This window comes from Fusarium oxysporum, chromosome 12, assembly GCF_000149955.1.
Source record: "Fusarium oxysporum f. sp. lycopersici 4287 chromosome 12, whole genome shotgun sequence".
In the NCBI taxonomy this organism is placed as follows: domain Eukaryota; kingdom Fungi; phylum Ascomycota; class Sordariomycetes; order Hypocreales; family Nectriaceae; genus Fusarium; species Fusarium oxysporum.
In genome coordinates this window covers 1,116,514-1,130,450 of record NC_030997.1, presented here as the reverse complement: position 1 = coordinate 1,130,450, position 13,937 = coordinate 1,116,514, and the positions used below count along the sequence as shown (strand labels likewise).

At 47.3% G+C, this 13,937-nt stretch overlaps 5 protein-coding genes and 2 non-coding genes across 7 annotated transcripts; 1 reads left to right on the top strand and 6 right to left on the bottom strand.

Moving 5' to 3' along the window:
• Positions 1–224: 224 nt before the first annotated feature.
• On the bottom strand, positions 225–1,636 carry FOXG_13506 (uncharacterized protein; the record flags this gene model as incomplete). The annotated part of the gene is made up of 3 exons (XM_018393487.1): positions 225–886; positions 941–1,440; positions 1,487–1,636. 3 exons carry the CDS (start codon positions 1,634–1,636, stop codon positions 343–345), a joined length of 1,194 nt encoding a protein of 397 aa, XP_018252765.1. The 3' UTR covers positions 225–342.
• Positions 1,637–3,599: 1,963 nt separating this feature from the next.
• On the bottom strand, positions 3,600–4,427 carry FOXG_13505 (uncharacterized protein; the record flags this gene model as incomplete). Its single annotated transcript, XM_018393486.1, has 1 exon — positions 3,600–4,427. One exon carries the CDS (start codon positions 4,425–4,427, stop codon positions 3,600–3,602), a length of 828 nt encoding a protein of 275 aa, XP_018252764.1.
• Positions 4,428–5,060: 633 nt separating this feature from the next.
• FOXG_13504 (uncharacterized protein) lies at positions 5,061–10,016 on the bottom strand (the record flags this gene model as incomplete). Its single annotated transcript, XM_018393485.1, has 11 exons — positions 5,061–6,092; positions 6,146–6,633; positions 6,870–6,939; positions 7,184–7,241; positions 7,457–7,883; positions 7,938–8,288; positions 9,056–9,399; positions 9,454–9,546; positions 9,623–9,736; positions 9,789–9,859; positions 9,909–10,016. 11 exons carry the CDS (start codon positions 10,014–10,016, stop codon positions 5,109–5,111), a joined length of 3,108 nt encoding a protein of 1,035 aa, XP_018252763.1. The 3' UTR covers positions 5,061–5,108.
• Positions 10,017–10,664: 648 nt separating this feature from the next.
• On the bottom strand, positions 10,665–10,736 carry FOXG_21191. Its single transcript has one exon. It is a non-coding gene; the product is annotated as a tRNA-Arg (tRNA).
• A 280-nt stretch (positions 10,737–11,016) lies between these two features.
• FOXG_13503 (uncharacterized protein) lies at positions 11,017–11,910 on the bottom strand (the record flags this gene model as incomplete). Its single annotated transcript, XM_018393484.1, has 3 exons — positions 11,017–11,488; positions 11,541–11,604; positions 11,655–11,910. The coding sequence occupies 3 exons, from the start codon at positions 11,908–11,910 to the stop codon at positions 11,017–11,019; spliced, it is 792 nt and encodes a 263-aa protein (XP_018252762.1).
• Positions 11,911–12,651: 741 nt separating this feature from the next.
• FOXG_13502 (uncharacterized protein) lies at positions 12,652–13,074 on the top strand (the record flags this gene model as incomplete). Its single annotated transcript, XM_018393483.1, has 1 exon — positions 12,652–13,074. One exon carries the CDS (start codon positions 12,652–12,654, stop codon positions 13,072–13,074), a length of 423 nt encoding a protein of 140 aa, XP_018252761.1.
• Positions 13,075–13,428: 354 nt separating this feature from the next.
• Positions 13,429–13,530, bottom strand: FOXG_21190. Its single transcript has one exon. It is a non-coding gene; the product is annotated as a tRNA-Ala (tRNA).
• Between the last annotated feature and the right edge of the window lie 407 nt (positions 13,531–13,937).

The window sequence follows — 13,937 nt, the reverse complement described above, 5'->3', positions numbered from 1 at the left end:
CTTGTTTTCCATTCAGCTCTAATCCACAGTATTAAAGCTTAGAACATCTTCCAACCGTTTCATTGGATATCATCACTCATTTTACTTTCGGGGATCGGCACAGCACGGGCGGCAAATCGGACTGTTACGTGTCACGCCGTCATGCATGGAAGGTTAATCGATGTCTTACCTTTCACATGTCTCAATTGCGAGAAAATGGACTTGAGAATGAATATTAAAACGTATTATCATTGACGACCCGCTAAAGGGAAGCGCTAAGGGTATCGTGGGACAGAGAACAAGTTTTCTCCCCGCCTCGTAATTATATCTACACTAACTTTTTATGACATGACCAAGTCGGGTTTATGCAAGGTCTGATCCTCGAGTTTGGACAACAGTCTTCTTGACCAACACATTCCATCCTTTTTGGGCACGTGGTTGACCATTGGCATCGGCCAGATCTGACTGGCTGCTATTCCAGCCATGGAGCTCAGCGACAGAGTCAGAAGCTTCTGATCTGCTTCCATTCTTGCCTGTTTCGCCATTGCCTTCTGACTTGTCGTCGTGGTCGATGACGGTAGTGACTCCAATACGCTTGCCAGCATTGTCGTGGAGATCGAAAGCTTCTTCGCCGTTCTGGCCGTGGCTGCGAAGGTAGCCTCCTGTTGGATGGTTGCTACCTGTTCGCTGCCAAGGCCTGGCTGAGTTTCCCTGTCCATCTGCAGATGATCCGTGGCCAAGGAAGTTACGGAGGAGAGGTCGGAGTGTTGCGACAGATGAGGCAGTGATACCAAGACCAGTCTCAACAGTGGACCAGATAGCGACATCTGAGGTAGAGTATAGGAAGTCGTCAATGTCGGTGAGGGAGTAGAGGTAAGGGAAGCGAATGATGGTTGCACTAGAGGCACTGTAATCAAGGTCAGTAAATTAATTCAATGGGTAGAGGAGTGTTGACACATACATAGCACCTGCGGCTAGAATACCGACGACAGAAATCTTTGTTCTTCTGCTCATTTGAAGATTGTAAACCAGGGCAATGGGTAGCAAACTGTAGGTCCAATCTGACAAACAGCTGATAGCGGAGTAAGCATAGAAGGCCTTGGCAACCACCGAAGCGTCGAAGCAACTACCTCCAGGCGGATTGCTGGTATATCGGAGCCAGAAGAGTGATGTAGGTCGACATTGCAGAACAAACAGCAGGAAGAAGAACAAGCTATAGATTTCTGTAATGCCAGTGATGGTCCAGATGATAATCTTGTGTGTACGTGTAATACAGATTCGTAACAAGAAGATAGCAATACTGGCCTTGATGGCCATGTTGGTCAAGACGTAGGTCGGTTCGCATGTCCACCACATCTGCATCGCTCTGGGGATATTCTCCGGCTCAATGTCCTTGAAGTGACGTCCAGTTCCATATCGGACACCAGTGATCTCATAGGAGCAAAAGACGATGAACATAAACTTTCTCGGTTAGCAGGGTGATACCGATAGGGGAAATGCGTCCTACCTGGGCAATGAGGGCAAGCCAATCATCCGCGCCAAACGCCTTGACAACCCATACTCGGCAGTAGACGCGGAGACATGTCGCAATCGATGAGACGATCACAAAAGTATAACCGATCGCAGCAATCTGCGTCGCCCGACTCTCGATCGCCATGGTGTTGAACTCGTGTGGCAGAGAAGAAGAAAGAAGAACAGGGCGCAGCGGGTGGACTCTCTCTCCTAACCGAGCGAGCGGGCAACACCCCATCGACTATATATGCAGACATGGTAAAACACCACTCACTCGCCACGAGTCTCCGGACAACAATCCAGACCGGGATAGTTTCGTCTGTGGAGTGCAGGAGATGGAGACAAAAGGGGATTCCTGTAACAGACTACCCAAGCGGCGTAACCAGCAAAACATGGCAATGATTTGCGTCTTATCTAGATCCGTCTTAGCTCGATCTTCATGACGGGGAGGCTAGCCCTGCTTGTGTTGGCGCAGCCAGAAAGTCGGGACCTTTGAGTCAGGGAACTTCGGACCTGGGCCAATCTGCCACGAGGAAAAACGCTCTGATAGGGCGCGACAGGTTTCTAGTTCTTCTCCTACTCGAAGAGCGGTTCCATAGAAATCTTGTCCCGGGGTCTAGGAGATTGGCTAGACTGTTAGTAATGTGTTATTCCGGTAATAGCGTCGGAGAACCGGATGATCTGCTTTGCATTGGCCGAATGAGGTCAAGTGGCGATTTGTGCTTGGACCTTTGTTAAAGGAAAACTCTGCGCGTAGTGGGCTTCGGGGAACCCACAAAGGGTATAATGTCGAGAAAAAGGGGAAATGATTTATTTACCTGATGGCTCCCAACAATTTCTCGGGGCTTCCCCAGGTCTGGAGATTACATAGTGGGCTTGAATGAAGTCGTTTAAGTGGCCGCTTCGCGTCTGACAGAAGTACTGTTATCCTTTTTTGGGTATGTCAATCTTAGAGCCAATTTATGTCTGTGAGCTGCATCGTAGATCATAACAAAAGAGATCGAGCATCTCGGGGATTTCATAGGCGCGTTTGGCGATCATTCACTTGGCCGAAACGCTTGCGTGTTAAGGCTGTCGAGCACAATTCAACGTCCTTGGCATGCGTTTAAGAATGCTTCCAATAGCTTAACGCCCATGGCATGATGGGTGGATCATAGCTTTGACTCAGGTACTCTTAAGCTTAAGCCTAAGGCTCTGTCATGAGGCGAGCTAAGCAGCTAGTAAATGTGACTGATCATAGGGCCGATGTTTTAGCTGTTATTATGGTCTCAAAGCAGTATGAAAGCTGTCCATCAGTATCTGCAGTGAATTGCCTGATCCGCGAGTTGGCATTCTAGGCCGTTTTTGTGAGTCATGAATTGACCAATGGAAAACGTTTCAGAGTCTCGCCTATGATGGCTTCGGATTAAACGCTCCGAGCGTCAACTCTATATCCGACGTTCTATTGAACTCAGCATTGACTGTGGCTTGCCTACCACATGGTTTGTTGAAACAATACGAATATCGTATAGAACGAGACCAATCCGAGTCATTCATCTTATCTGCTTGGAAAATTGTCAGAGCTGAGGTCGGTTATCAGGCGCGAAGGATTCGTGGCTGCTTGGCACTCCTGCGGAGTGAGGTTCTAAAAATTGGCGGCATAGCCAAGAAAGTTTTGAGCCCAATTGATCTTTACCAAGTCAGTTCTGACTTAGTAGCTACCTTCGCTAACCCTATAAGGGAGGCTCGTCGTCACAGTGGCCTCGACCCAAAGCAACTCGACCTAGCCACATCGTGATACCCCTACCCTAGAGCAGAGGGCTTGCAAACCATCATGTTCCATTTCAAGAATACATCATGTTACGGTACTGAATTTTTATTTTATTTTTTTCCCTTAGTTTATCTGCAATCTCTGAGACTTTTCGCCTTGCAAGCAACATCACAATACAGGAACGCGGAAACTAGGCTTATCGCTTATTTACTGTCTTCTGATTTGTCAAGTACACCTCAATATCTTTGTCCACATGTCTCACCTCCAAATAGCACATTAATTTTCAATGGTGGGCATATTGGTGCTCAGTAAACGCAGATATGATTCTGTTGTCATGTGTACTAGCATAGACTTATTTCTAAAACTTGTTCTGCGAAACCTTTCGCAGCGTCTCTAGTGGCGACGTCTCTGCCAGAACAGTAGCATAAGAACCAAATCGCACGTGCACAGCCTCCTTTGGCTTTGGATCCCAGCAGTAGAAACGCCCAGTAGACCTCATCTTCTCCAGGTCCACAACGACAATTGATTCCACAGGCATAATTGTTTCGGTCCAGAACAGCATGTACAAGTTGTCTCGCAGCTTGAGCATCTGGCACTTCTCAGCATCTGCGATGCCCCTCTCTGTGCCGCTGAGACAATGCCAGGCCATAGTACCCTTGTTGAGATAAACATGCTCATAAGCATCTCGGGGAGTGTATCGGTACAGAACGTGCTTTCCAATGAGTTCATCAGTGGCTGGGAATGGTTCAACAGGCTTCCCTCCGAATGCGACTGCGTTGATGAAAGAGGTAAATGTTCTGCGTTCACCATTCTCGTCCTTGAAGCCTGAGACACCAGCAATAGCTTGTCCAGTGACGGTATCGACGATCAAGCTGACGACTTCATTGTAGTCAGGCTTGAAGAAGTCGACGAAGAATACATCTGGTCGCACTTCGAAAGCCTCGTACTTGGCTGGTGCAGTAAGGCCTGTTCCTTCTCCCTCGAGGATCTTCCACGTGACGCTATCCGCACCAAAGTCATGAGAGATCTTCCAACCATTGTCATAGGTATGTTCAAAGTATTTGCCCTGCAGCTTGTTGGATGCTGGCATAAGATGCTCCCTGAAGCCATCGGCCATTTCCTGGAGGGTCGGCCATTTAGCCACCGGGACAAAGTCTGCGATCTCTGAAGTAGCTGATGGAACCATGCTGACTAGTACAAGAGGTTTAAAGGGTGAAGAATATGAAGTGCCGACTCAAGAACTCTTTATAGCGTTGTTAAGAGAATGGTGTGTCAAGGGTAGAAACTTGTCTTGGATAGTCTATTCATTTGGAGAGACGACGCCATCTTTATAGTAAGTCGTTGAGCACCATACTGAGTGATCAGTCTGCAAATTTCTCCTAAATCTACACCTGAATGTCAGCTACAATCACTGTTGATTTCCGTAAATTCCGTGAATTTCTTGATACAACAGTCCTATCAGAAACGGAGCTTCCCCGCATTATCGTCGAGATGTTGGGTGCTATCGACCACAACCTTTCCGCTTACAGAAAAAAAGTGCGACGTCCCCCACCCGTAGCTTTCTTTGGCGTGCGGAGAAGCATCTTGGAAACTCTATTCCAAGGGTCTCGATGACCTTTTTCCTTGTCATCAAGCCGGCAACCGAGATAGCTATGAAGGAGAATGATACGCTGTGGCTGCCTTCGGACTTTGATCAGGCCGAAAGTCCTTCACTCATGATGCATATCCATTGTCCGATTCTCCGGGCTTTACGTGTATAACTGCTTTCTCGGACTTTCGCGACACTGCATGAGTATGAGCGCGAAACGAACTGGAGAATGGTCAGCCTGCCAAGAGGGCTAGAAGGGACACAATCAATTTTTTTGTACTATCCTAGAATAGTCTCTAGTCCAGCTTCTGTCATAACATCAATCCAGTGCACGCGCAAAATTGGACTCTTTTTACAGGATGTGGAATCAGGCTCCTCCATGGCCGCTGAGTCCATCCGTGCCCAGACCCCCTGAAGCACAGTAGCTGCCCTATTAATCGTCTGAAGTTTGAGAGACAAGAATGACCTGTGCAATCTCTCAAGTACAAATCTCCTCCAGTCTGCGACTAATTCTTTGATATTGGCGTCTGCACTTGAACTAGATCCAAGTGCACTTCCCGCTGTTAGGAATATGATGGTCTGAATGGCAATAGTTCGGGAATCCTCCGGAATAGTGTTCATGATTTCTAGTATTTTCACTGCAAGCTCTAAGATATGTTGTGAGAATATTGCATCTTGATTTTGAACATCCTGTAGGCATTGTGTGAGTTCGGGGAATGCCCGGTCAAGCTCAAGACGAGCAACCAGTTGATAGCACTTAGCTATCTTACAGAGATGATCTGACGGAGTCCTGTAGTCGCCAGTATTCTGTATCTCTGCAGGAGTTGGTATTTGACATTGGTCTATGTCCAGACTTAGAGTGAAAGCTTGAGTGAGTAGATCGAGGATGCGGTTTGATACATCTATATCACCCCCCATTGAATGATTGTATGAAACCAGACGTCGTCTCTGCCTTACTATTGTCATGCATTTGGCGAGGTGGATCAAAATCTTTGTGCCGACTCCGGTCCATGGACACGGATAACAAAAGGTCGTAGGTGGTAGAGCGGAGAACACGTCAAGGTATGAAAGTGCGCCAACCTCTTGCTCAATCAAGCAAGAGGCCATAACTTCCCAATAGACCATTGATGAAGCTATTAAGCGTTGGATGCGGTGAGACGGCAACTGAAGGTCCGTGAGGTCGAATTGGTTCATCCAAATGCTGAATACTTGTCGAGCACCATGAAAATGGCACAGGCCAAGTGAAGAAGGATCGTGCCAACTCTGTAAGTTCAGATGTAAGCCTCGTAAGATCATTGTTGAATAAGGACACCTACAGAGGTCATGCCAATGAGAGTGATACCCAACATCAAGTCATCTTTTATCGTTGACGCCGTTGAGATGCGAAGAGGAGCCAATCTGTGTTGGGTAACATGTATTTCGGCGAGCTCCCTCGATATATGTGAAATAGCTTCCGTCTGGAAAGTCAAGGGTATCAAAGATGTGTCTTGTTCTTGCTGGCTTAGATGGGCCGCCGATGCACTCAAGGCACTATTGAACACAATGGGGGAGTTCCGTATAAATTCTAGCAGATCCGAACGATAAGGGTTGTTAGGTGAGTCAAAAGATGACAGAACCTGGCATGCTGATGCGAAGTAGTGTGTTAAAAGCTTGAAGGACTCCTCCTGCGGGGAGTACAATACAAGGGCATTGTCGGTGTCAGATGGAGAAGATGGTGAATCGCCAATGCCAGGCGAGTGCCCTGAGCTGGGGCCAGCATACGAATGGATTCCATAGTCAATCTCGTATTTGGTCGACCATTTTACTGGACGTTTATAGCCAGGGCATAACAGATTTGATTTGACGCAACGTGTACAAGCAGGCTCTGCTTCATCGCATTTCAGCTTCTGCGGCAGCGTTTAGCAAGCTATTTATGAAGTCATCAAGGGTAAGGATGTTAGACCCACACGTTTCTTACAAGTAATGCAGCCGCCTTCGCATTCCAACAACATTAGCTGAGGTAAGGTAGACAAGGTGGTAAAGTCTCAGGGTCAGACTCACTCCTCAATTTCTGTCGCCTTCGGATCGATGCCGAAGAAGCAGTAGACTGATCCATGTAGAGCTGCCAACCCTAAATATGTGTAATAAGATCATTGCCTGATGAATCGGAGCCATGCAGGGGATTTCCCATACTGAGCAACGTGACTGACAGACCCTGGTAGCTTGTCAGCAAGATAAGAAGGTTGTCCAAGATGAGATAGGCGAACAGTCGGAAACCGGAAGTGGGGTTCCGCTGATAAGAGTCATGTGGTTATCAATTGGTTGGCTGGGATTGGCTAGATGTCCTGGACCAGTCACCACTAACCAAATCTTACCTTGTCAATTTGGCGAGATAACAGTAAAACAGCACCAGGGGCAGTCCAGATGAAGAGTCTAACGGCTTATCACAACAATGAATCACAATCGCTACCAGAATTACTAAGTGAGGGATTCTGCTTTGGGATAGGAAGTAATCTTTATATATTATCATACAGCCGGTGATTACCAGATATGGTCCGTACCTCTCAAAGGACAGTATCGCATTCATCAAAGCAAACTAGTGTAGTGTTCCCTCTAAAACTTCGGCATCTGTCAGTGGACCAACATACCGCTTGCTAACCCTCAGAGGCCAATAGAAGCAGCCAAACACCAGAGCACCACCCAATACAACAGGCGCATAATTCATGTTCACCGGAGTGATTGGCTGAAAAGGAGGGAAAAGAAGGAAGATGCAGGTATACATGAGATAAATAACGGCAATGACGTTGATAGGTAAGCCTGCTCTGCCGAGTCTCCAAGGACCCCAGCGCAAAGTATCTGGGCGGAATAAGCGCCGCCAGATCAACAGAAGGATTGGAAGGAGGTATGAGGCCTGTAGACTAACTACAGCAAGGGATAGGATAGCATTGAAGGCTGTCGTAGAACCAATGTTGATGAGACTCAGCAGCATAAGCAGGAAGCTGACAACGACAATGGATACGGTGGGGATTTGTCGACGTTTGTCAACGCTTGCAATACGCTCAGCAAAGGGGAGACCTGAGTAGTTGTAATATTAGTCATGTGTAGCTCAAAGCGGTCAAACTGACTTACCTCCATCTCTAGCAAACGCCCACATGATGCGAGCCGCCGCTGTGAGGAGAGGAACTGTCGACAAGCATGCCATAACAGTAATCATAGCAGTCATGGTAGTAGCAGCCGCAACGCTGCCGGTCATGTGAAGGAAAATCTCAATGATAGGGAACCCTGTAGGTGTAGCCAAAGCCGCCGAAATATCTCCCATGAAGAAGAGAATTATAAGGAGGAAGGCAAAGCCCAAAGGACCGTTGACCAAGAGACAACCAACCATAGCCCTGGGTACACCCATCTCGGCATTGTTCATCTCCTCACTAAGATGGGTGGCACCATCATAGCCGATAAGAACATAGCAAGAGCTGAGAAGTCCTATACTCAGGGTTCAAATCCACGACACTCCACGACACATTTGTGAATATGGCGTGGATATGGATGCTGACTAATAATTTCGATGTGGAATGGGTGGAAATGGATCCATTATGGAAATGGATCCATATTGTGGAATTCGTGGAATGGAAACCTACTTCGTCCAACAATGGTAATTAATGGGTCCCGCCCGCCCTCGGTGACGTCAATGTTTTTGTCATTGGTCCATTAAAATCCGCCGTTGCTTGACGCAAAGGCAACACACCCACCGACGTTCCTGTTTCTTGTTATGCTGGATATTCGTAGCCGAACCGATATACCTATAGACGCGCCTTGCCGTCTCTCTCCGTCAAGATCCAGCTTTTGTAGAGCTGAAAGAGCCGTTGATTGTCCTCTTCTGTTCGTTCTGGAACGGATGTGGTTGACTTGGTAGGATGGGGAGTGGCCATTTCGATTTGGGGTAGTAACGCGAGTAACAGTGAAGCCCCCAGAATGGACTCATTGTGTACGGAGGAAAATGGGGTGGCAAATCGATGTTGTGTTGTTGTGGGTGATAGAAAGTACTTAGGATATGCGGGATTTCACAAGGAAATCAAGGTATTTTCGAACCCCACCTAAAATATTCCACGATTTCCACATGTGGAACATGTGGAAGGGGCTTCGTGGCGTGGATATGGAAATGCTGAAGCCCACGTGGAATGGAATGGAATGGATATGGATCCACATTATGGATCCATATGTGGATTTCGTGGTATGGATTTGAACCCTGCCTATACTCCAAGCCACCGCGTCGTTACCCCATCCAGAGTTGTTCTCGAAGTGGGAAAAGACCCATTCGGCCGAGTGCTTGGTTGGTGATGTCACGGCCATGGTGACTATGATTGCGATGAAGAAGGTGACGTGTAGCACGAGGGTCAGCTTCTCGATGAGTGGCAGCTTGTTACTGCAGAAGATACAAATGCAAGCGGAGCCCAGGAGGACGGCCCAGAAGAGCAGCGTGCCATGCCATCTTTGGAAGACGTAGGAATCGGGATAGTTGAGGACGAGGAGGCCTTGGATCTGTGTTCCGGCGAGAAAGGGGGCACTGCCAGCGGAGGCTATCCAACCTAATGTTCTTCATGTTGTCAGCTTATATTCCTTCTCGCGTCTGGATTCGATCGTGACTCACGAGATATATCCAGCAAACCAGCTCGTCAGGGGTCGACTCGTTTTGGGGCTAAGCTTGGCGACGAAGTGATATTGTCCACCGGCGGTAGGGTAACTGAGAATGAACGCGTCAGAAGTTGTTCGGATTGTGGATGGGTTATATCAGCACAGAGAACTTGGGGCTAGCTTACCTTGATGCCAGTTCAGCCAAGGAACTGGCAGAACAGAGTGATCCGATAAATGCCACGATGACGCCGTAAACAAGGGATACTGGCCCTCCGCTTACGAGCCCAGCAGCGAGTGTACTTCGAAGAAAGGTCAATTTGAGGCAAACAGCAATAGCAACGGGTATCGAACCTAGATAATGCTTCCCATGTTGCCATCAGGTTGACGCATGTCGCAACCATGGCAGTAAGAGAGAAGTTGCGCTATCATCACCAGTCAGCACGTCCACTCTTCGGAACCAGCATTTCATACCTTCGTCTGCTGAACATAGCCATGGCGCTCCAAGTTCTGTTCATCCTGGTTCTGCGAACCAAGATGCTTCTCATTGTCAGCTGCAGGAGATGCCATATCGAGAGACATGTTGATTTTCAATTCGATGTCTGTGAGAGGGAGAATAACAAGAGCGTGCTCGGAACTTTATCTTCGTTTCGGTTATCATACTTCGGAACCCCAGGTCTGGGGTAACGGCAGACGCGGCAGGCATTAGACGTCTAGCGTGCTGCATTGGGGAAAAAAGTGCGTGTGGCGATGCTTGCTAGCGTGGTATTCGCTATCTTCACCAGGGGAGACAGGCATTAGTAAAGCTTACCCCGCGTTTTTCGATGAAGGGTATGTGGCTTGCTGCCCGGGACTGATTCCGACGTAACCATAGATAGCAGATGCCCAGTTCCGAGATCTTTATCATTACCGAAATGTCTCCCATAGATACAGATACAGATATATTATGATGGTAATTACAAAGGCGCGGGAACAGATCGAAAGTCAGGTTTGATAAGTTGTACGTAAGCTTGAAAAAACGCGAGTTTTGGTTTCTAGAACCGGCACTGAAGGACGCGGACGATTTCCGAGCTGTGGTCTGCTTGGAGGCTTGCGGAGCATAAGGCCAGACAAGAGGCAACTAAAGAAGTAATAGGAACAACACAGACTTGAAGACTGTAGTGAATATCACTTGACAAGCAAAAAGTAGATCTTGTCGGTTTCACAGATGAGGCAAAAAAAAAAAGGATATGATCACGCTGGGGATCGAACCCAGAATCTTCTGATTCGTAGTCAGACGCCTTGCCATTGGGCCACGCGACCGGATTATTTGTTATGCCAGAGCCGTCAGAGTTTGAATCCATGGCGCTGCAGGGTATCTTCAATTGAAGCTCGCAAAAGCTGGTGCTACACAGACTGACACGAAGGAGCAGTTTCTTGTCCAGTATCACTGATGTCATTACCCCATAGCGGATGTTACAGACGTTTAAGTAAGTGACTTCAGCCGTAGACCACCGAGGAGCGTCAGGCCTCAATCTCTCGTTCTATGAAGAAGTAAAGTAGCAAAAGGGCTTGCGATTTAATGTTCATTGATCGGATCCTATTACTCAATATGCGTCCTTGGATCATAGTCATCTTGGTCAAGCCTGTGGCCCATCGCCCACTCTTCAATTAATGACCACTTCCGACAAATATGTGTCGTAGTTGCATTTGGAAAGTTCTTCCCGACTTGCGGTGCCCAATACCAATGTATCAAACTCAAGTCAGCATTGCACATAAGACTTTGTCTAATAGAGTCAATGCAGTGAAACTTGTGCATAGTTTGTAATCTACCCAGACCTTCTTCTGTCGAGTTGAAGTCCCTCACCATCTTCCGAATGTCATTAAGGCAGTGCAGTTGGTGGTATACATCAAGACTGGTAATGTAGTAGTCTGGATCTCTAGAGATCTGCGACGTAGGACGGGATAATCGTGATGCTTCTTGGCCAGGTATCCTGACCAGATAAGGCTTCATCAGATTTCTCCATGCCTCTTCTGCTTCTGGAGATGCGCCATAGAAGTCTGTTGTTCCCGAGCTACGAGTTTGGTTAGGTATGATTCGTCACAAGGTGAGGTACAGACACTTACTGGTCTTCAGGGAAATCTGAATTGAAAGTGACTATTTCGTACTCGACTGCGCTCTGGGCCGGAGCTTCTAAAGTTAGTAGAGTTTCTAAGGAGTATTCTGCCACGGTATCGTACAATAGAGAGTATTAGGCCAGGGAGGTAAGGGTGATCTTGTTCTCGCCCACAGGCAAAGAGATGAGATGATCAAAAGAAGGTTAAGTAAGATAGATGTAAATGCAATGGCAGACATGTAGTTGGGCACCCTCTGCTTGGATGATTGCTCAATGTGTGTTTCCCAGTCTCTCGAGTCATTGAGATGGTCATCGCCATTCTTCAACAGTCGATCACGAGACTCATGACTCTCCAGGTCATCCAGGGAAGACCGTGACATTTCTGTGAGAGAAATGGCAAGGCGAAATTTGACACTGCGAAAAATAACAAACGAATGCCGCTCGATATATGGCATACATGAACGGGATTCCGTGTTGCTCTAGCGCTGACATGCAACTCATCTTATCCTGCCATTCGGCCACCACTATGCCGAGCCCTCACTTACGTTCGCGACATACTATGCCGGTGAGATTTTTGATTTTCTGTAGATAGTTGCCGCTCATAGAACTATCCCCTCTTGTAGGATTTAGGCTGTGCCAAGACTGCATGTAAGATTGAGCTTTTATCCACCACTCACGATACGGACTACAGACTTTCAGGCCTAGGAAATCCTTCGTAGGAATATGCTAAAATCCCAATCCAATGAGTTGTCGCATAATGCAGTTCGACCTTGTCTACAAAACTCTTCATGCATACTGGTCACAAATGTCATGGTAAGCTCTTCGGCTTCGATCATCCGTGCTATTACCTCGATGCTTGAAATGCATGGCTATTTGTGAGCACAACGTGACATTCCCCCGCACATGACGAGATCGCTTTTGTTTTCAAAGGATGTATCGAAGGACCATAACATCAATTTCGGCACAGCATTGCACCGAGATAAGTAGAATAAAATAAGGATATAAGCTCATCATGATCACAAGAAGTTACAGGCAGGCGACAGCGACATCATTCATCAACGTTGAACTCTATTCTACTATCATCACCTATCTTGAAAACAAGAGCCAGAAACCTTAACGACATGAAGGTCTCTCATATTCTGGCGCTCAGCGCTCCCCTACTTGCTTTGGCAGCACCTACGCCTGCCAATAGCCAACTTTCCAAGAAAGCCGAAGCCGAGAGTTTCTTCCTCCAGACTGATGTCGGTTGGTTCGACGGCGGCGATAAGAAACGTGCCATATCTAAGAAGCCCTCGACCAAAAAGCGTGCTCCAGCTGACGCTGACGCTGAAAGCTTCTTCCTTCAAACAGACGTTGGGTGGTTTGATGGCGGAGATAAGAAGCGCACTACAATTGACAAGAGAACTCCGATTGTGAAGCGTGATCAGACTGAGAAACGTGAGCCTTCTGATGCTGAGGCTGAGAGCTTCTTTCTTCAAACTGATGTTGGTTGGTTTGATGGCGGTGATAAGAAGCGGGCGACAGGTGATGCCAGATCAAAGTAGCAGGCGTCTTGGTACCGGTTACTGTAGATTATTTCGTCGTGTAACTGCGTTACAAGATTGGGCTTTGTCTTCTACATGATAAATATACACGAAACTTTACCAGGGTTATATGTAGTGCACTTGTGGTTTCTTCACTACTGTGTCCTCATTTCCATGACTTAACCCTGCCTTGTCTCACAAATAATAGACGAAAAGAAAAAGCCGACGTCTGCTGAGATAACGCGCACGGTTACACACTCAACTCAGAGCCAGAGGTAATACTGCATGGCCAAGTCGTGTACTGACACACAAAAACGTCAGCGACTTATTAAAAAAGCAAAAATGAGAATGCTAGTGGAATCTAACCACCGTGATTGGACGAACAGGGAATCGAACCCTGGACCACTCCCAGATGCGATGATCTGTAACTTGGACAGAACTTGCTAAGGGAGTATTATACCACTAAACCATTCGCCCAGGACTTATTGTGGAACGTTATGTGTCTGATTGGACATACCACGACCGTGAAGATTGACTGATTCTACGATGCCGTGTCTCAAGGACTATCTATCGTTCATCCGTTTTTAGCGTATGGCTATCTAGGTTTGGGCACATGAAGTACAGTCACATCGCTTGTCAGTTCATGTGTTTGATTTAATGTTACCACAATCTCCTATACTCTCCATCTTTTCATCACCTAACTCCTTCCGAAATCCATCACATCATGTTTTTGGGTGCAATAGTTAGACCGGACTGGTATCACCGCGTCACTGACCTTGTACGAGACCGCTTTGCCCGCGAAGAAGCGACTTCGTGGGACGAAGATTCACAAACCCGCCCTGAAGACTATGACGAGGACCTTTCTGATTATTCTACTTTCTCCT